Below are 22,619 nucleotides of genomic sequence, written 5' to 3'. Positions count from 1 at the left end.
GCAGCTCAGCACATGGAGCAGAATGAGGGATTTCCCATATGGCATTCTCCACTAATAACATTACAGCCATGACCCCCAAAAGTCTTACTCTATGGCATACTTAGCAGAAAATACAGCCTAGGAAATTGGAGCCGATGCCCTTCTCACAAGTGGTCTTGGAACACCACATGGAAACTTCAGGATTAATTACCACACAAGGAGACTGAGTACAGATGGCACCAGCTTAGCAGCGACTTCTTCAAATACTGTATTGAGAGGATTTCCACTCTCACAAAATAAGAATCCTTGCTCTTCAGTTGTGGTCCACAGTGTAGCACGCCATGCAGAGAAACTGAAGCTCTCAGATATACTTAACAAAAGGAGAAGTCAATTTTCTAGGGAGGAAGTGAGATAAACCACACAGCAGTGAAATCAATAACAGAAAGGTCTTTAAAATGATGTTCAGAAAACAAAGCACTGAAAAGTGGAATGCTGAGATTTCCTGAAAAAATGACAACCATCTGTTGGAGAGTACATTGGCAAAATTACAGATGCAGTCATAGGTGATATTAAGACAGAATTGAAAATCACACACAAGCAGCACAATTCTATACAGGTCTACTTAGATGCAAGTCCCAGTGTGCTTAACGGGGCTTACTTGCATGAAAGTATGTATAGGATTGCAGCCCAAGTAGCATAATGCTACTATATAATAAAACTACAACATATCCTCATTTAGAATTCAGCATGCCAATCCACTTACCCCTTGCCAAAAAGGACTGTGCAGCTGGAGAGAGTATAAAACAAGAAAATTGAAATGATCAGGCTGCTAGGTCATTTCCTGTACATAGAAAGGATTTTCTGTTGAGAAAAAAGACAAATCATCTGATAGATATTTATAAACTTATAAATGGTGTGGGGAAAAAGCAAATAGTGAGATATTCATTTAATTCCCCCCCCAATACTAGAATTCAAGGTCATCCAGTGAAAATTTGACAGCAGATTAAGAAACTAACTTCAAAATTACAAAGCAACCAAGAGTGACCTTTTGATTCCTACATCACTCTCATGAGGCTGGAGAGCAGGCAAAAGCACTAGAGGGAGGGAAGCAGGTTTGAACTGCCCCAACGATCAGCAGGTTGTAAAATTTAAAGATAGAATTTAGGGTGTATTATGCCAACTTGGACCAGTCTCTGGAAGGTGTGAGATGGTTTCATTACACACACAGGACTGCTTGTATGAAGGAAGCCCACCTGTAAGTTTCCTCAATCCAGTCTCTAGTGTTTACGTGAAACTTACAGATTGTTTTCAAGTCAGAAAAATTTGTATGAGCAGAAGCAATCAAAGCAGATAACATAATTAAGATTACAGGAAAGTTTACAGTTGACTGTGTTGCCTTCATTAGTCTGACAAGGAGACATTAGTCTCACAAGATATTTGAAGAGAAGTCAGATTTCTTTCACTGCACATTTAGCTTCTGTTACAGAGAACATGGTTCAATATTTCTTTTTAAGATGCAGCCCTGCAAACTTAGCAAGGAGTAGCAAAACCAAGATAAGTTCTTTTGCCTTCCTGTTACCCCGGCCCACGCAGCCCCTCATGACTGTGACCTAAAAGAGAGAGAGAGAGAGAGAGAGAGAGAGAGGCCTGTAGCTGACATGCTGTTAAGGGGTTGCTTAAGTGTGTATATTTTAATAGGTATCATTTTGGTTGTACTCATCATTACTAATGCATGACAAAACACACAGCTGGATACTTTAGCTGTAAATTGGGAGGTACACAGAGACTGGCAAAAGGAAATCCCGTAAAGTGCTTTTATAGTCACTTTTCAGACTACAGCAGAGGACACTTTGTACGTAGACGTAATCAGCATATGTTGCATCTCTAATTGCACAATGATTATCACCTGAAGTTTTATTACCTAAATAAAAGCACAAACAGTCTAATTTTTATGAGGTTTTTAACAAATAAAAGCTCAGCAAGGTCTGTAGCTCCTGAAACTTTGCAGACCACGATCCAGCTGGACTCAAGACACAAGGGTTGAAAAGCATGGATGTCTAAGAGCCTGATCCTAATATTGGGCAGTGACTGGGTGTTATGAAAGTGCTGTAAAGCCCTTTATGACACTGCTGGAGTAAGTGGTACTGGCAGGAAGGCCTGCGCCATTTGCACGGGCACTGCCCCAATGGCTGCTGAGGCAGGTAAGTGCAGTCCCGTGTGTGTAAGTGCAAGGGAGAGCATTCTAGAGGTGGGGAAGGGGTGTTTTGGGGGCAGGGGAGAGGGGCAGTTCAAGCTGAGGAGTGAGCAGTGACACTAGAGACCTCAGTTGCATCCTAACCCCCATTCCAGTTCAAGCTGAGGAGTGAGCAGTGACACTAGAGACCTCAGTTGCATCCTAACCCCCATTCTGGACTTGAAAGCCCTACATGGGGCTACTCAATTTTGCACCAGCTATTTAGCTGGTTGGGGCAGGAAGATCTTCACACCCAGTGCTGGATACAGCGTGGGCCTGGCTGCCCCGCTGAGCCAGCATTGGATAGGATTGGACTTACGCTTATGCTGGATCCTAACCCCATTCCTGGGCAATCCGTGGCAGCTTGGATCTGCGGCACTTCTAGAGGTGCACAGATCCAAATAACTCCAACACTGCTGCTGCATTACCTGGGGTAAGGGCAAGCAATTCCTGTTGAGCCGCTTCTGGTCCCAACCCTGCCTTGGATGTGGGGCAGGCCGGCCTGCCTGCCTGCCTGCTCCAGGACAGGTTAGGATTGGGCTGCCCATCTATTAATGGAGTTAACATGGTTTAAACATAAGTTGTCTTGTTACTGATAATGTATTAAGCTTTCAAGGTAGTTACGACAATATGGTATATAATGAATGCAGAGTATTCAGTGTCATCTACTAAGCATCATCAATATGATAATGCAATCCATGCATTATCACCCCTTGATATGGATATATCTCCCTCTGAAATGATATATTTAAAAATCCATGCACATAAATGCACAACTTTCCTCCATATTGATTAGAAACCTTCATATTGCCGTCACCTTCATCATACAACTCGAAAATAGATTTCCAAACAGAGTCAGATTTACTCACTGATCTACAGTGAGCAAGAAGTTTGATTTCCCATGCTGCAAAACAATGCACTTGGAAAAAAAATAACTCTCTGGCACAGTGGTTCTCACACATTTAGCACCAGGACCCACTTTTTAGAATGAGAATCTATCAGGTCTCACCGGAAGTGATGTCAATACTGGAAGTGACGTCATCAAGCAGGAAATTTTTTTTTGCAATCCTAGGCTGCAATCCTATCCACTTACCCAGATGTAAGTTCCATTTACTACCATTGTAAAAAGAATATATACAGTAGCTTGTTAAAAGTACGGGTCTGTAACATTTTCCCAAATGTAGTTACATACTATGGTAGCATCAAGTCTATTAAAAATAAAATATTGAAATGAATGGAGACCCACCTGAAATTGGCTCGTGGCCCATCTAGTGGGTCCCAACCCACCGTTTGAGAAACACTGCTCTAGCAATCCATAGTTGTTTGGTCTCTTCAAGTATCCATTCAACTGAACACGTATTTGTCATGCTCCTGGCACCAAGTTTTAAAACAGATTCTTCTTAAGCCTTATTTTTAAAGTAAAGCAAAGGCTGTGTAAAAAGCTGCTTATTTGCCTGAACATTCATGTAATCTTTCAAAAGCTTTTTTTTAGAAAATGCAAATCTACCACCCCCATCCCATTAATCCCAATCCATTTCAGGAACTTTTTTGTGTTTTCAAAATTGATTTTTCTTAAAATACTAGATCTTCCCCTTCTTCAGCACATTCAAGTATATTTTATTCCTTTTCATTAATATTTTTCCCCTAGGACTGAAATCAGCTACACCAGCAGCTGCTTGTGAACTATATTGCTTTTAATGTGTTTCTGTAAACATTCAATTTCTGTGGGGAGAACAGTCATATAAAAGCTTTTAAAAATAACATTTTAAAAAAAATGGTGTGATCCAGTTTAGTTAATTTCACTACTCTGAGGGACCTAGAGCAAGAAACCCAGAAATGGGTCTTTAAAGCTATCTTTAACTCCAAGAAGCTTGCAAACTGTGTGGTTTAACAGCACAAAGGTAGGAAATGGGATTTTTGTGCTTTATTTCCTTGTTACAAGGCATTTAATGGTGGACCCCCCCCATCAGTGATGAATCAAATCAATGGATGCCAAATCAGTGGATAACGAGGCACGACCCGAATTGCTTTCTCCCACCTCCCATACTTAACTGCAGAATCTATTGTATATAACAGGTAATATTTTTCCCTTTCCGATAAATATCTGTCTGCCCATCCATATATCTAAAATAGCTATGGAAGATTCTTTCTTCCTTTTATTTTTGCTCATGATGTCCCCACTCTCTTTTCTATAAGACACTGTAAATGTAGCTAATGGGAGCAAAACTAACAACAGAAGCAAACTGGCCAACTTAAAAGCTCTCCATATGATACATGAAGTTTGAGAGTGAACAAATCTTCACAACTCTTGCTTACAAAGAGAGAATAATAAATAAAATTTACCCCTTAAGAATTTTTTTAAGTGAATACCTTGCTTTATCTTTAAAAAACAAACTCTAAGCAGCCAACAGAAGCATCAAATAAAACAAAACCAGAAGCCATCAAAGCACAGCAGTATGACAATGTATGAGAAGAGCATTTCTAGAACAAATCATATCAGGACAAACCATGAGTAATAACAAATATCACCTTAAAGGCTTTCATGCCTCTGGGGTTTGCCAGTTTTTATTGCTTGCTCATGAAATGGTACAGCAGCAAAGTACAGGCAGCAAAGTCACCTGAAAAGCCTTGATTTTCAGGTTCTTCCTGCAGTCATTCTGGTTCTATGTGTTTCAAATTCTTGAATTATCCAAACCTCTCATCCTGTTTTCACTTGGAATTCAGTTATTATTACTGCATTCATCCACAAGACCTTTTGGAGACTGAAGGTTAGATCCAAAGAACTGAAAGTGGAATGAAAATAGCTGCTGGCATTCTGCAAGTGCTTGCACAGAAGCTGCTTGTTCAGGAGTTTGCACAACACTATAATAGGAAGGAGCTGCTGTGATTCTGCTTGTGCAAGATATTTCACGAATTCTTGCACAATCATGTGTATAAGTGAAAGGCATTTTTAGATTTAGTTCACTTTTCCTGTGCATATTCTAGTACAAGGTGTAAAAAAAACCAAACCATCTATATGAAGAAAGGCACCTCTGGATCCAAACCATTGAAGAGAGAGCAAGAACTAGCGACTCTCCAAAAGTCACCTAGAAATTTCTAAGGGAATCTGGAACCTGGTGAGTAGGGGGTGTCTCTGAAAAAGTGAGAACCATGTGTGCCAAACCATGCCAAACATATTTTTCTGAGCTGTGCCTACCCAAAGCTCCTTCTCCCTGCTCTACCCCAGCTCCACCCCTGGAAACTTCTGCTATTGTTCCAGAAGGGAAATTAGCTTTCATTCACCCTTGAGGCTTAGAAACTTCAAGGCACACAACTTAGGAGGAAAACTGGTCAGCATTTATTTTGGACATTTGCAAATTGGTGGTGGGGGGGGGGAGGTTGCCTCCACACAGGAGCAAAGCAACAGCCCAACAAGTTAAGCTTTTAGTATACTTTTATAGAAAAGCTGTCTCTGTTTTACACCTATGCAGTTTCCTGTTACTCTTCGTCTTCACCTTTTGCACTAGCTTGTGGCTGGCTATGAGGTTTCCGCTAAGTGTCTAGCTTTGTACCTGCTAGCATTCTGCTTCTTACTGCAAGCATGCTACTTCTTACCTTAGCAAAATTAGCACAGGGGTGTCAAAGCAGATTCACTACTTATTGAGGGCAGTGAGACAGCGATACATTTTCCTGGGCATTTGGCAACACTATATCAACCATGATGGTTAAATAGAGCTTCCATATCCAGGTGTGGTATACTTCTGAATATCAAATGTCTTGAACAAACCACAAGGAAAGGCTACCTTCTTCATGTTCAATTAGTGAGCCTCCAGAAGCATTTGGCTAAACACTGTTGAAAACAGAATGTAGCATTAAATGATGAAACCTGACTTATCCACAATGGCAAAATGAACACAAGACAGAGTTGGAGATCTGAGGCCCAAATGGCAACTTTCTCAAATCATTGCCCCCAATTTATTTTCTTTCCAGTTCAACCTAATTAATTGTCTTCCAGATGGGTCCCAAATTAATTTTCCCTGATTTTCTCCCAAATTCATTTCTTTCCTAGATTCTCTTTAAATCAATTCCCCTTCCATTAATTCCCCACCCCCAAATGTTCATTAGCTCCCTGTCCGTGGGTGTGGAGCCACTAATGGTGAAAACTGTGCTTGAGCAGATATGTATTTCGTGACTCATGGGAAAACTTCCTGGTTTGCGACTACACAGCTGCTGTGTACAAGCAACCTGCTCATCTGAGTGGGTCACTAATTCCCCCTGGCCAGTCTTAACTCTCTTCACTCATTTGTCCTAGTTACTGAGCAGATGAGTCTGGCTCCCACATATATAAAAATTCACCAGACTGTATTGTGGCTAAAATTAAGTAACCATCTCTGTGTGAGGCAAATGTTATGAAACAAAATGCCAGTGTTGGCTTGCCTGAAATAAAAAGTGAAGTGAGCAACTGTTTAGACGGCAGATTAGCCATTTTACAGTGAGTAGAGGCACTGCTATCTTACTTTCAAGTTACGACAACCACAGCTACACCAGCGCTTTCAGCTGCATAACATATTCAGGAGAATCCTATGATCTCCTAACAGTAAAACCAAATCCCAATGCTAGCATTAGGAAAGAGAGTTAACACAACTATGGGTGCAATCCTAGCCCCTTTATGTCAGTGCTTTCCAGAATTGACATAAGGGCAATGCAGCTCTAAGGTAAGAGAACAAATATTCCCTTACTTTGAGGAGGCCTCCGTGAGTGACACCCAACTGCAGGATGCAGCACACATCCCATTGGCAGTGCTATGCCAGTGCTGGAAAGCACTGACATAAGGGTTTAGGATTGCACCCTATGGCAGTCATCTCAAAAGATTATTAGCAACAACTCTAGATGAGCCTGTTAGTAACTAGAAGCTGGAGACTTTAAAATGGCTTTGGAGGCCTTGCTTGTTGGCCTGCCTTTAACTGAGATCTGTTTGGCAGATACGAATACAGGGTCTTTTTGGTAGCAGCCCCACAACTCTGGAATGCTTGCTCTGGAGAGCCACAAGGTTTCTGACCATCTCTTTTGAACCAAAAGGGAGAGGCAACAGGACTGGAACCCAAATTTTCTGTAACAGACAGCAACAGTCTAACCATGTGGACAGAAAAGCAACTTGTGATAGGGTCTCTTCATAGCCTCCCAGAAATTTAGCCCATAATCTGACCCCTTCCTTCACCCCCATACATGGCACCCAACCCTACAGACCAGTCCTGAAGAGCTCCCCTGTGCAGCTATAGCTTGATAGATCAGCACAGGCTTTGCAAGCAAGAAGACCTAAGTGCAATCCCTAGGGTTATGAACTCCTAGGTACAAGCCTAGCATTGCAACAGTGCAGTGTTATAGCTGCTCAAAATGTTTTTTGTTTTGCTGTCCCCTTCATCTTATCCAGGCATGCCTCTATATACCTCCTCCATGCCAGTATCTGCTGCTCAAACACCATGTTATCTGGCTTGAGGTATAGCTTATTATTTTTACAGCTGCTGCTATAAATTCTTCTGTGTTTTATTTTGTTGATGATTTTATTGTAGCATTTTTTTTCACACATTAGTAAGTCACTGGGTCACTGATGGTGAAAAAGGCAGGTTAGAAATATTCTAAAATAAAAATCAAATCCTCTACACACCCCACTTCATGGCAGCATCACAGCATGGCTTATCACATGGGCAGTTACTATGGGGGCAAGAATTTTGGAATTAAATTGCTAAACTGAGACTTTGTAACATAAGGACTGTGGGAGTATGATGGATGCTGTATTAGTTTTTAACTACTAGTCTAGACATTCACTGAAGCACAACAGCAGCACAAGCACTGTGAATGGTTCAGTGTGATGGAAGGAATTCTAAGCTCAGTGTCTTTTACTATATGTGTGGCTATCATTAGAACATCCTTTCTACATACTGTACTTCTTGGACACTTAAAAGGATATGGTTCTCTTATGGCATTTTCTGAACTGGTGGTACAATCTTTAAATTACTCAGTTTGGAAATGGTTGGGAGATGCAGGGCTACTCTTGACAATGCCTTTATATGGAAGAAAAACAACATCTGCTCCAATTGTAAGAGTCTTCCTATGGCCACATCTCTCAAATTTAGCCCACAGGAAGACTCTTGCAACTGGTGATAATTTCTACCACAAAAGCCTAAGTTCCTATGTTAAACATTTGCTCCCCTTCAAACTAAGCTGCTCAAAACAATAAAGGGAATACTTAAACAACACATCCGAGATCTGAATGAACGAAATATTCCTATTAAATGCTTTGTTCCTGACATAGTTGAATGTGCTGACAACAAAATCACACAACAATCATCAATGGAAATCACATTTATTAACCCATGGAGGTCTGGGTTTGGTGTCATACTCAAAATTGAAGTGGAAAAACACACTACAGGCTGATCCAACTTCGATGTAATGTCCACACAGCAAGTCAAAATGAGGCTCAGTAGTGTGTGTCGCCTCCACATGCCTGTATGACATCCCTACAATGCCTGGGCATGCTCCTGATGAGGTGGCGGATAGTCTCCTGAGGGATCGCCTCCCAGACCTGGACTAAAGCATCCGCCAACTCCTGGACAGTCTGTGGTGCAACGTGGCATGGATGGAGTGAGACATGATGTCCCAGATGTGCTCAACTGGATTCAGGTCTGGGGAACGGGCGGGCCAGTCCATAGCATCAATGCCTTCATCTTGCAGGAACTGCTGACACACTCCAGCCACATGAGGTCTAGCATTGTCTTGCATTAGGAGGAACCCAGGGCCAACCGCGCCAGCATATGGTCTCACAAGGGGTCTGAGGATCTCATCTCGGTACCTAATGGCAGTCAGGCTACCTCTGGCGAGCACATGGAGGGCTGTGCGGCCCCCCAAAGAAATGCCACCCCACACCATTACTGACCCACTGCCAAACCGGTCATGCTGGAGGATGTTGCAGGCAGCAGAACGTTCTCCCTGGCGTCTCCAGACTCTGTCACGTCTGTCACATGTGCTCAATGTGAACCTGCTTTCATCTGTGAAGAGCACAGGGCGCCAGTGGCGAGGTTGCCAATCTTGGTGTTCTCTGGCAAATGCCAAACGTCCTGCACGGTGTCAGGCTGTCAGCACAACCCCCACCTGTGGACGTCAGGCCCTCATACCACCCTCATGGAGTCTGTTTCTGACCGTTTGAGCAGACACATGCACATTTGTGGCCTGCTGGAAGTCATTTTGCAGGGCTCTGGCAGTGCTGCTCCTGTTCCTCCTGGCACGAAGGCGGAGGTAGCGGTCCTGATGCTGGGTTGTTGCCCTCCTACGGCCTCCTCCATGTCTCCTGGTGTACTGGCCTGTCTCCTGGTAGCACCTCCATGCTCTGGACACCACACTGACAGACACAGCAAACCTTCTTGCCACAGCTCGCATTGATGTGCCATCCTGGATGAGCTGCACTACCTGAGCCACTTGTGTGGGTTGCAGACTCCGCCTCATGCTGCCACTAGAGTGACAGCACTGCCAGCATTCAAAGGTCACCCAAACATCAGCCAGAAAGCATAGGGACTGCAAAGTGGTCTGTGGTCACCACCTGCAGAGTAGTTGGCAACCTTCAGTCTCGAAAGACTATGGTATCGCGCTCTGAAAGGTGGTTCTGGAACAGCGTCTAGTGTGGCTGAAAAGGCCAATTTGGGAGTGACAATCCCTTCCACACTGGGAGCAAGTGCAGTCTGTCCCTGGTCTGTCTCCCTGACTATGGGCCTTCCTTCTTTGCCTCTTAGCCTCAGACTGTTGGCCAAGTGTCTCTTCAAACCAGGAAAGGCCATGTTGCACAGCCTGCCTCCAAGCGGGCCGCTCAGAGGCCAGGGTTTCCCACTTGTTGAGGTCCACTCCTAAGGCCTTCAGATCCCTCTTGCAGATGTCCTTGTGTCGCAGCTGTGGTCTACATGTAGGGCACTTTCCTTGCACGAGTTCTCCATAGAGGAGATCCTTTGGGATCCGGCCATCATCCATTCTCACGACATGACCGAGCCAACGCAGGCGTCTCTGTTTCAGTAGTGCATACATGCTAGGGATTCCAGCACGTTCCAGGACTGTGTTGTTTGGAACTTTGTCCTGCCAGGTGATGCCGAGAATACGTCGGAGGCAGCACATGTGGAAAGCATTCAGTTTCCTCTCCTGTTGTGAGTGAAGAGTCCATGACTCGCTGCAGTACAGAAGTGTACTCAGGATGCAAGCTCTGTAGACCTGGATCTTGGTATGTTCCGTCAGCTTCTTGTCGGACCAGACTCTTTGTGAGTCTGGAAAACATGGTAGCTGCTTTCCAATGTGTTTGTTTAGCTCGGTATCCAGAGAAAGAGTGTCGGAGATCGTTGAGCCAAGGTACACAAAGTCATGGACAACCTCCAGTTCATGTGCAGAGATTGTAATGCAGGGAGGTGAGTCCACATCCTGAACCATGACCTGTGTTTTCTTCAGGCTGATTGTCAGTCCAAAATCTTGGCAGGCCTTGCTAAAACGATCCATGAGCTGCTGGAGATCTTTGGCAGAGTGGGTAGTGATAGCTGCATCGTCGGCAAAGAGGAAGTCACGCAGACATTTCAGCTGGACTTTGGACTTTGCTCTCAGTCTGGAGAGGTTGAAGAGCTTTCCATCTGATCTGGTCCAGAGATAGATGCCTTCTGTTGTAGTTCCAAAGGCCTGCTTCAGCAGGACAGCGAAGAAGATCCCAAACAAGGTTGGTGCAAGAACACAGCCCTGCTTCACGCTGCTTCGGATGTCAAAGGGGTCTGATGTGGAGCCATCAAAGACAACAGTGCCCTTCATGTCCTTGTGGAAAGATCTGATGATGCTGAGGAGCCTGGGTGGACATCCAATCTTGGGGAAAATCTTGAAGAGGCCATCCCTGCTGACCAGGTCGAAAGCCTTTGTGAGATCTATGAAGGCTATAAAGAGTGGCTGTCGTTGTTCCCTGCATTTCTCCTGCAGTTGTCTAAGGGAGAATACCATATCAGTGGTGGACCTGTTGGCTCAGAATCTGCACTGTGATTCTGGATAAACGCTCTCTGCAAGTACCTGGAGCCTCTTTAGTGCAACTCAGGCAAACACCACCTGCAGAACCACTCCTTTATTGGGGGTGTCTTGTTACTTGCCTCTGATTTCCACCTGTTGTCTACTCCATTTGTGCAACAGCATGTGAACTTGATTGCCAATGGGTGTGGCTTCCTAGGTGGACAGTTTGATTTCACAGAAGTGTGATTGACTTGGAGTGACATTGTGTTGTTTGAGTGTTCCCTTTATTGTTTTGAGCAGTACTTTACTACTTCCTGGCATTGAAAGCAAGATGTCCCAACTATATGTTTGACTCACGGCTGCTACTGAAATCCATGTGATGTGAGGCTCTCCCCCTCAGCTCTCACAACAACCCTGCGAGGTAGGAGTTGGCTATGGCATGGCTGGGGGGGGTGCGAGAGGCTCTCCCCTCAGCTACTTTGCAGGCTTGTTGTGATAGAGAGGGAGGAGATGGCCACGGCACAGCTGAGGAGGGACCTGAGTCCAGGCACTGCAGTGCTGCCCCCCTCCATGGCTGAGGGGATGCCCCTACACGGCTCTCACAACAACCCTGCGAGGTAGGGAGGGAGGAGCTGGCCATGGTATGGCACAGCTGAGGGGATGCGAGGGGCTCTCCCCCTCAGCTCTCACAACAACCCTGCGAGGCAGACAGGGGAGAGGGGACTGGCAGGGCACAACAGAGGAGGGGCCTGAGCCAGGCGCCCCTGCAGTGCTGCCCCCACGGCTGAGGGGTAGAGGGCTGAGCCGGGCTCCAGACTATGCTGGCTGTTGCCCCCCCCCGAAGGCTCGTGCCCTGACCGCCGGGGGGCGGCAGGAATAAGTACCCGGTCCCAGAGGCGAGAGCCGGCCAAGGGGTAGCCTCGAACCCGCATTGCGGGCCACTCGCCACCCTTCCTAGCACTAACTGGCGTCCGCGGGAGCTTCTATGAAGCGGACCTCAGACTTCGGAGGGGGGGGGCGCGCTAAGTCCGCAGCTCTGCCAGACTCTTCCCGCCCCCTCCTCGCGCTCATTGGCGCGTCCGTCCTTTGATTGACAGGCCTCCCTCCTTCCCTCAGAACGGGACGGGAGACTGCGCGTCTCGGACTCCTTTCCCCGCCCCCTTCGCTCGCCCATTGGCTCGCCCTTACTTTGAGTGACAGGCTTCCCTCTCGGGTCAGGAGGAACACCAGGGAACGCCTTCAGACAAGGAATAAAAAAGGGAAGCCGAAAGCAAAGGCGTTCTGGCCCCGCCCTCAGGAGCCTCAACTCTGGGAAGAGGACAGGCGAAGTGAGGGAAGGCAAGCATCTGCCTCAGCATGTAAGCGTCGTCTGCGCATGCGCGAGCTGGTGGCGCATGCGCAAACTGGCCGGCCGGTTGGCAAGAGGGGAGGGAGCATCTCAAGAGGGACTTTTTTCGAACCTGGTCTGCGGCGCGTGGCGGAGTTGGCGGTTGCCGGTCGTCGCGCGCGGGGCCTTTCCCCGCCTTTTCCCCCTCCCCCCCACCGCTGCGCTGAGGTAAAAGCGCGCGTGCGCGTGCCGGAGCCTGCCATGCCCGCCGCCGCCCGCACCTCCTGAGCCGAGAGCCATGGCTGAGTTCTTGGCGGTTCCCCGGCCGTCGCCGAGGGAAGAGCCGCCACCCCCCGGGCCCGAGGCGGCCACCGACGACGGCGAGACGGAGGCCGGGCTCTCGCTCAGCCTGGCGCGCATCAAGACCCGCACGTACGGCAGCACCGCCACCGTGGCCGCCCCCCTGGCCGAGCGCCACCTGGAGCACCACCTCAGCCCCGGGGACACCCTGCCGGGCATCGCGCTCAAGTACGGCGTGACGGTAGGTCGGGGCGGCCTGGGCAGGTCTGCTCGGAAGTAGGTCCCACTCTAGTCAGTGGGGCTGCTCCCAGGAGAGGGTGGATGGGCTGCAGCTTGAGAGCCCAACCCTGTGCACGTCTACTCAGAAGTAAGCCCCAGTATAGTCTATGTAACTTACCCCCAGGTAAGTGCGGAGAATGGCAGCCTGAGAGCCCAATCCTATGCTTGTCTACTCAGAAGTAAGCTCCATTAGAACCTATGGGGCTTACTCCCAGGAAAGAGTGTTTGGGACTGCAGCCCTATAGCCCATTCCTAGGCATGACTACTCAGAAGTCGGCCCCATTCTAATAAATGGGGCTTACTCCCAGGAAAGTGTGATGGGACTGCCTCAGAGCCCCATCCTATACATGTCTACTCAGAAGGAAGTCCTATGGGGCTTACTCCCAGGTAAGTGTGGATAGGATGGTAGCCTGAGAGCCCAATCCTATGCATGTCTACTTAGAAGTCCCATTATAGTCAATGGGACTTACTCCCAGCCAAGTGTGGATAGGATGGCTGCCTGAGAGCCCAATCCTAGGCATGTCTGCTCAGAAGTAACTCCCATTTTAGGCAATGGTGCTTACTCCTAGGAAAGTGTGATTAGAATTGTAGCTTCTCTGTCCTGGGGGGAAGCGGGGGGGGGGGCTCAGTTGGGTCCTTTTCCTGATGGGGCCTTGCCAGGCCAGGGATGGCTGCAAGAGGAGAGGAGTGCTTGGCTTGCTGACCAGCCCCCACCACTTCATCTCACCCCCCCCCCGCCTCACTTTGGGGACACCACGGCCATCCTTTCAAGCACCTAGTATGAGAATGCAGCTCTCTGAGCATGTGCAGAGTCCCTTGGAGTAAGTCTGCCCCTGAGGTTCCCAGTGTAGAGAGAGAGAGTGTGTACCATTCCATGTGAACATGTTATAGCCAGTTACTTCCGTTGGTACTTTTGAGGTGGACCACGTGAAGTGGTACAGTGGAGGACAACCCTTGAGAAACACTAGTATGCCGCCTTTCTCCCTGACTCTCAACACACTGTGAGAGCCTTACAGACTCAAGGCAGTTGAAATAAACTCATCTTTATTTCAAATGATTTTTTACAACTGTTGGTGTCATAGAACCAGTCACTTCTAGATGGAATCCTTCATGGCATGGTCATCATGTCTGTCATCTGGGTATGCCAGTACTGTTGATGCTGACTGGCAGCTGCTCTCCCTTGTGTCTGTCTTTTCCCAGCCCTGCCTGAAGATGCTGCCAGGGAAGGGATTGAACTTTGGAACTCTTTGCATGCAGAGCTGGTGCTATACCAGTTAGCCTATGGCCCCTTCCCCAATATGCAGAGTGCCTTTCTTATCTCCAATGTGGAACAGCTAAAGCTATCGGTTGAACAATTGTGATTGGTATTATTATTAACAATACTTATATACTGTTTTTCAACAAAAAGTTCACAAAGCAGTTTACAGAACTAAGGTAAAAGAAGCAGTATATAAGTATACAGCTTATAAGTTTTGTTGAAAAGCAGTATATAAGTATTCTTAATAACTGCAGTCAGCACCTTAAGTAGCTGTAGCTGATATGCTGAGTGTCTCAACTGAATGTGTGCAGTTACTATATACTGCTATAGCCAGCTTCTGTTATTTTGGGCTAGGGGGCTTCTAACAAAACTGAGCTTTAGCTGATCTTAACCCCTGCTAATTGGGTAAGAGGCACTTTTTCAAGTGGGTGCTCCTTTTTTTAGCAGGGGGAGAGTAACTGGCCCATCTCACCCCAGCAGTGTCTGTTCTGGTGGCTGTCTGCTAGTATTCTTTTGCATCTTTTTAGATTGTGAGCCCTTTTGGGACGGGGAGCCATTTAGTTATTTGATTTTTCTCTGTAAACCACTTGTGAACTTTTAGTGAAAAGCGGTATATAAATACTGTTAATAATAATAATAAAAATAATAATAATCTTGCTTTTAGGCAGGACAGAGATACTTCTGGAGAAGTGACAGTGCCCATTTGGGACAGTGCAAAGGTTTTGTATGTAGAGGTTTCTCTGAAGGGCATTGCTTTGTGAAGTACTGATAATGGAAGGAGAGAGTGCTTCTCTGTGTGCATGTTTTGGAGTGTCCTCCCCTCTTTTCATTGAGCAATTACAGCAAAAGTCTTGGGCAATGGGGCTGGAATTCTAGACAGGCTTGGTACCTCTTGTTTTAGGAACAACTGACAGACCCCAGTTTGTACAAAGACTTCTTGGGAGGAAGTGAAAGACAGGTTGTGAGGGGGTGGAGGAGGAGTGTGTGTTGCATCTGTTGCTCTTCCCCAGTTCCTGCTAAGTTGGGTTTCAGTTTATCATCTTCGTGGCATGCTCGCCTTGAACCTAAATTATTTAAAAGATTACCAACTGAATAAGCAACAAGTGTTGCTGAGGATGACAATACTGTGCAATACTTTAGGGCTGTCAGTGTATGAGATCTGAGAGGTGCATCCATCTCTGGACTATATGCCACTATATGCCATCTCTGGACCTATTATGCCACTTTTACGATGCTTACCTTGACCTCAAAAAATTTATTTTTCCTATGACTTTCTATTTATGTGGAAAAATAGCTTTTTACTCTTATGTTTGAAGTCTTTGATTCAGTTTTAAGAGATAAGTGCAAGTGAACATATTTGTTTTCAGATTTAGTTTTAAATAGAATTTTAAAAATTCAAATTTAAAACATAAAAATTAAATTCCATTATTAGAATTTTTTTCATGTCACTCTCACCTTCAGTAAAAAGTCTCAAGGCAGCTAACAAAGAATCTAAAAATGTAAACGAAATCACTTTTTAAAAAAATCGACCCTTTTCCACAATTGATGCTTGGCCGCTGAATGTGTTAGTTGACTCAGTTGAAAGATAATATATTTGAGGTGATAAGCAGATTTCATCTGTGGTATGAATTTGTGATGCCTCATTTATACATGGAAGTCATCATGTGATGGACTCATCAAGGGATAAACAAGCACAGGACCTAGTCCTCAAAATATTTTAAGTCCTGTTGTAGAAAAGCAGGATGTAATAAGAGAGCTTGAATTACACAATACCTTGAGGTGCATTATTTATTAAACTGCACTGTCTGCCTACTGAGACATTCTCTTGCTAGCCCTCGGTGAAAGCTTATGCCTTGGGGAAAACATTGGGCTTCTTTATGTATGCTGCACTTCTTTAGATGGCTCTCATGTATGGAAAAGCTAAGGTTTCAGAGTTAATATATAATAGGCTTTCAAAAAGCTGCTTAATTCAGGGATTCCAAGGACGCACAAAATAAAACATTCATTTTTATTTTTAATGTGTTAAATGAGAGATTAAAATATAACTGGTTTCCAGTACATCCTTCATGTATCTTTAGTACTCATTTCTGAAGCACAACCTGTTCTTGTAGCTACAGTGATGGACAACATGTTGGAAGGGTCACCACTATCAGTTTCATTCCATAACAGTTAGTTATAACATTTTCTTCACACAATCATGGGATTTTTGTGTGACTGATTTGTGATGCAGTTAGAGCCACAGTTCTTCAGTTGAATTTCACTGATGTTATAGGAATTCTTTTTAGTTGTTGGCAGTAACTGGCATGTGAAGGAAGAAGAGATGTAAGCAAGATGACAAAGCCCTCTTTCTGCTCCTTGAACAACTTTCTCTTCTCTTCGCTACCTAAGGGCCCAATCCTATCCAACTTTCCAGCACCGGTGCAACCACAATGCAGCCCCACAAAAAGGGAACAAACACTCCCTTACCTTGAGGAGGCCTCCATGACTGCCTCCCCATTACAGGAAGCAGTGCGTGCCCCATTGGCACTGCTGCACTGGAAAATTGAATAGGATTGGGCCCTAAAACAGCTATTTCTGGCAAGTGGATGAAGAAGCATCTAAGCTGGCACCTGGAAAACCAAACCTCAGAGGTTAGATCAGCCCCTTGGACCCCCAGTTTCCAATACTCACTATAACAATAAACATGAATTTGTACAAACTCTGGAAGTTAGTGATAGACAGGGGGGCCTGGCGTGCTGTGGTCTTTGGGTTCACAAAGAGTCGGACACGACTTAACGACCACCAAAAGTGGTGTCATGACGAAGTGACATCATGAAGCAGGAAATTTTTTAACAATCCTAGGCTGCAATCCTATCCACACTTACCCAGGAGTAAGTCCCTTTGACTGTCATTGTTAAATGAATATACATAGTAGCTTGTTAAAAATACAGATCTGTAATGTTTCCCCAAATGCAGTCACATACCATGGTAGCATCAAGTCTAATATATTAAAATAATGAAATGAATGGGGACCCACCTGAAATTGGCTCCCGACCCACCTAGTGGGTCCTGACCCACAGTTTGAGAAGCACTGCTATTTATGATTATCATTGATTTGCATCTGTAACTAGTAAACATAATTTATTCTTTGTTTCTGTTTCAGATGGAACAAATAAAAAGGGCAAATAAACTGTTCACAAATGACTGTATATTTCTGAGAAAAACATTGAACATCCCAGTTATAACTGAGAAGCCTTTGCTGTTTAATGGATTTAATTTACTGGAGTCTCCTGAGAATGACGCTGACAGCCCCCCTTCTTGTGAAGAACCGCAAGTGATGGTTCAGGAAGACAATTCTTCACCTAGTCCTCAAGAACCTGACAATCAGATGCCTCCGCCTGAGGAATTATCTGCCAAAGATTTTCTACACAGACTAGATTTGCAGATTAAGCTGTCAAAACAGGCAGCTAAGAAACTGAAACCTGAAGATATCAGGTAAAATTTTAATGTACTGATTTATTTAAATACATCCTGTAGACTTTGTATGAGTAATAATATTTATACATAGTCATAAAAGAGAGTGTAAAACATGCCTTAAAATAAAACAAAATGTTATATATACAAATTGACATAAATAGTGTCATGAGCAGAGGTTAAAAACCGCTTTGTTTTCCATTTGTGTGAAGTGGTAAAAATTCAAACTACAAGTTTCTTTCCAAAACTGCTTGAATCTTTTTTTAAAGTGCCAGAAAGGCAATGTGGTTTGAAATTGGTCACCTGAGAGGAAGAGGAGGAGGTATGCAGCCCCAAAGTGTGTATAAGGACAAGTGCTTAGCCATTCGGTGTGTGTGTGGGGGGGGGGGGTGGAATGGGAGATAAAATAGGTGTATCACTGCTGAATCACATTGCTGAACTATTTGAAAGACCGCTTCCAAAATGTTCTTTGTAAATAAACCCAATGTGATGTGCCTGTGAAATAGAGCTTACATATGTCTTTGTAACTTGCTTTCTTGAAGCAAAGTCAATAGGTGTAATGATGTGCTCTTCAGGCAGTCTAGTCATGGTCTTTGTAATGTCTATTTTATAAAACATCCTGACAGTGTTTATAGTGGAACAACTTGTTAAACAATGAATGTTGCAAAGTATTTGACTTTTGTTTAGACCTTTCAAGCTGCATTCTTTTGTTTTTGCTGTCAGCTTTCTGTTTTAAGTGGATATGACTTTCTTTTATGTAAGATGGAATAATAGTAAGCTGGTTGTAGATGAAATGCCATCTCCGCCATAGACATTGATATACCTTAGTTTGCTTTTTGCGTGACTGAGCCTGTGTATTTTTGCTGTAGTGTTCCTATAAAAATTAATGGATTCTGATGAGTGCATTTTCCTCCAGCCTGCAATAGCTCTGTTCTATTGAATGAATCTTACTTACTTGGTATTTAATTGGTAGTCTTCTCTCAAGGATGATTGGTCATTCATAAAAAGCTTTTCCATCTGTATTCATTGCATAACTGCTAAAGCACTGCAGCAGTCGATTAGTGCTCTGCCTAGTTAATTACTAAAGAAGACATGCCCAGTGGTAGGTCAGATCTGCACAGGTTTTAAAGAAAGGATACAGGTTTATAGATTTACTTGAAAGAGTATTTGTATGAAATTTCAGTTTTCATAGTTGGACAAAACCTGATTAAAGAGGTCTTTTCATAACTTCAAAGGTTTTGATCCTTTTATAGATAGGTCATAAGACTTCAGAGAAATCTTTCCTATTTTAACTTTTTGGAAAGATATTAATAGCATATCTTAGAGGATAGGTTGGGCAAGACAAGATATTACCTTAGCAAATGTATGATTGCAAACCTGCCTTTGCCACAATAATGGAAATGCAGGAGTGGAATTTGCAGGGAAAGATACTTAGCTCTTTCCATGCCAGCTGATTCACTGGAAGTCTTACAAGCAACCCAGAAACATACCCCCACAAGGCTGAGTTCATAACTTGGTATTCTGTTGAGCAGCAAACACAGTATGTACAACTAATAGGTACAATAAGAGCAGATTCAACATCACCAGCCTTTAAGTGAAGCCTAGATGGATTCACTGGGGGCACCTTCAGTATATGTAACAACTAGTTCTGCAATAGCTGTAGTTATAGAATAGTCATTTTGTTGTTGGAGTCTTTGGGATGCTACACAAAGGAACAGAATGGGGTTGTGGCTCTTTTTCTTGCAGTGTGCCTTTCAAGGTTGTAGAGGAACATCTATCTCTTAGAACTGACAGCATACCTGTGCCAACAATAGCTAGTGAATCCTTCCAGTACTATGCTGTTTAGTTTGGAGTAGTGCTGCTGCTCAGAGATTGAACACTGCACCATTGGTTCTTGCTTTGCGCATGCTTGATATATTGCTTTTCAACCTATGAGAAACAGTACAGTCAGCCCACATCTTATGCACGGCTTACATTCTGAGGTCATTCATAAAGCCAAAATAGTTGAAACTCCTTTAAATCCAACAAATATGTACTATCTAAGAACTAAAATCACATTCTAAGAGACTCATGGGAACAGAGATGAATAAAGGAATAGCAACTTCATTCTCATTTCAGGCTTGCTCTGGGGCATAAACAGTAAATTGAATGGTGGGCAGAATTGCCTGCACTATTTAAACTGTTCTTCGGGGGGGGGGGGGGGAGTTGAGCACATATACATACTTGAATTTGTGTAAGTGAGTTGCATGTAAGATGAGGGCCAAATGCATATGGAAAGAGTGACAGGTTAGTAGCAGTCTTCAAATGATTTACTTCCAAATGGCCTCATTAAAGTTTCTTGAACTACTATCATGTAAATGATGAGCACCCTGGTGTATTTTCATAACATGGTTTCCTTTTGCTCAACAGGGAGGATGATGAGGAAAATCCCTATGCAACTTCTTCCTATCACCAGTAGAAGATGAATAAAGAGCTGGAACAAACACAGTTCTTAAAGAACTAAATATTTGACGATTCAAAAGCAAACCTTTTGGATTGATTTATTATGGTATACTTGTTACAAGTCATTTATGGGTAATTCCACTGACTATAATTGCACTAAAAGTATTTGAACTTCTGCCTTCTGCAGGTCAGTGTCCTTGTATAATAATACATCAATAAGGGAAGGAAGCCTTCCAAACTAGTAATTGCCTTCATATTTCTGCTATGAAAACATAGCACAGTAGCAACAATATACCCCTGAAATCATCTGGATGCAAAATCTTTAGAAAACTACTGTACGTACTTAAAATAAATATTGTTTATTATGAAAATCATTATCATGGAGCCTTGAGCCAGAGGAGCTCATCATGCAAAATTTGTGAGTGTCAGAGCTGACAGATGTGGCCCTGAATTTTGTGGTTGTGTGTGCGTGTGTGCGTGCGTGTGTGTGTATATATATATATATATACAGAAATAAAAGTATATATAAAGGCACCTGTGTTCTTAAAATGAACCAGTTTTAGCCATTTGTTTTGGAAAAAAATTGTTGGTTTTAAAGTATTTATGGCAAATACTCTGTTTGGAAACTTGACTTTTTAAAAGAAAACAAAGGGAAAAAAGTTTAGTAAAATGTATTTTTCTTTGCGTAAGGGCATTGTTTGAAAAATAGCTTCTTGTGTGCAAATATAGATGGGTTTCATGTAAATTCAAAATGCACTTTAAAAAAGTGACTTACCTTTGTTCAACTTGTCTGTATAGAAAGCACAGAGTCTAGTGCTTTACGAATGCATTTCAAAATCTGCTTTTCTGTTTCAATTGGATGTATTAAAACTTCATAAGCTGCCAAAGTGTCTTGGCCCTTTTTGCTCCTGTAACTTATTTGAAGGACATCAAGATTAAGATCTCCATGAAATCCCTACTCTTTGATTCTTTATACTGCCTGAAATACTCTGAATCAGAAGATCTTGGCAGTAACCAGACAGAAGTGTGAATACTGTTCTGTAGATGTTCTCCCTATACACACATTGGCTATTGAGATTCAGTGGCAGCCCAATCCTATTGCGGATTGGGCTGTTGCATGCAGAAGCATTTACAACAGTGGAACTTGCTTTCACACTTAACATTTTCAGGGTCTTCTGTTTGTATGGGAATTCTGCTCCAGAGGTTTGCACTTATCCGTGATCATGAAAGCAAATGCATAGTCTGATTTTCAGCTTTTGATGGGATTTTAAAACCACACAAAGTAAAATAGCAACATTTTTCATAGCAAGGTTGTGTACCTTGCTGATCAGCTTTGTAGTGCCAATTAAAATGAAATTCCCAGAATGCCCATATTTACAAGTAATCCTATACTTCTGTGGTTCTCAGGTCTAATTTAGAAAGCATATGCAATGCTGTGAGAGGTTCTGCAAACTTTTAAAATTTTCTTTTAGCTATTTCTCCTTTTATTCTAATATAGTGAAATTTTATTCAAATTGAGTGATGTTTCTGCTACATGGACTGAAATGAATTCAGTTTAAGCTGCCCCTGTAGACTTACCATCACCTTTTTTCCAGTATTTTTGAAAAATAAAACTCCATTGGAATTATTTTGCACTTACCATAGGCTTGCATTGTTTAATATCCTACAGAGTACTTCTGTCCTGTTGTAGACAAAGTGATGAATTATAGTGTTTGTCAAAGTGTCAAATCTGTTTGTTCTCTGGAAATGGACACTCTTATGTGCCTGCATGCAAATAATTTTCTTGGCAATGCATGAACTCTGTGAGAAACTGGATTCGAATAAAATTCTGAAATTTGAGAATCTAACCACTAATCACTATTTCAGGGTGTCAAACCCAATTCCTGAATTGTGTGTGATTTAATGGCTACTGCATTTTCTGTTCTTAGCAGCAGCTAATCCAAGCTTAATGAAATTAGTAGGACATGGTTGAAATCTATTTGGATTGCAACATAGGTCTTTCAAATTATAGAAAGATTTCCCTCTTCCCTGTAAAATATTCATGACCCTTAAAGAGGCTATACATTAAAAAGGAGAAACAGAAATCTGCACTATTTTATCTTGTAGCAAAGCGTTTTAATAAAGTACAGTATCAGAAACAGATTCTATTAGAAAAGTGTACTGTGTGAATGTAGTATATTTTGGAATTATTACATCTTGGAGCATCTAGAAGATACTGAGAACATAAAAAAAGTACCGGTTGGGATTGAAACAAGAGATGTGCAGGATACATTCCCCCCCCCCCATATAATTGATGGAGGAAATACTAGTATAAATGTGATCTACAAATTGTTGCTAAATGCTGTGATAGCAAA

General features: G+C 43.5%; 1 protein-coding gene across 1 annotated transcript; it reads left to right on the top strand.

Moving 5' to 3' along the window:
* The first annotated feature begins 12,775 nt into the window (after positions 1-12,775).
* LYSMD2 (LysM domain containing 2) lies at positions 12,776-20,749 on the top strand. Its single transcript, XM_066635951.1, has 3 exons — positions 12,776-13,074; positions 17,513-17,844; positions 20,233-20,749. The coding sequence occupies exons 1-3, from the start codon at positions 12,832-12,834 to the stop codon at positions 20,279-20,281; spliced, it is 624 nt and encodes a 207-aa protein (XP_066492048.1). The 5' UTR covers positions 12,776-12,831; the 3' UTR covers positions 20,282-20,749.
* Positions 20,750-22,619: the final 1,870 nt, after the last annotated feature.

The sequence above is a fragment of the Tiliqua scincoides genome, chromosome 8, assembly GCF_035046505.1.
Source record: "Tiliqua scincoides isolate rTilSci1 chromosome 8, rTilSci1.hap2, whole genome shotgun sequence".
NCBI lineage: Eukaryota > Metazoa > Chordata > Lepidosauria > Squamata > Scincidae > Tiliqua > Tiliqua scincoides.
Note: the sequence above shows the minus strand (reverse complement) of the source record. Positions and strands in the feature narration are given on the sequence as shown.

Bases quoted from the DNA above. Each gene is read 5' to 3' on its own strand.
- LYSMD2 (XM_066635951.1), top strand. From the start codon at position 12,832: ATGGCTGAGTTCTTGGCGGTTCCCCGGCCGTCGCCGAGGGAAGAGCCG. The intron at 13,075-17,512 runs GTAGGTCGGGGC...TTTCTGTTTCAG, and splicing joins CGCTCAAGTACGGCGTGACG to ATGGAACAAATAAAAAGGGC. The intron at 17,845-20,232 runs GTAAAATTTTAA...TTTGCTCAACAG, and splicing joins CTGAAACCTGAAGATATCAG to GGAGGATGATGAGGAAAATC.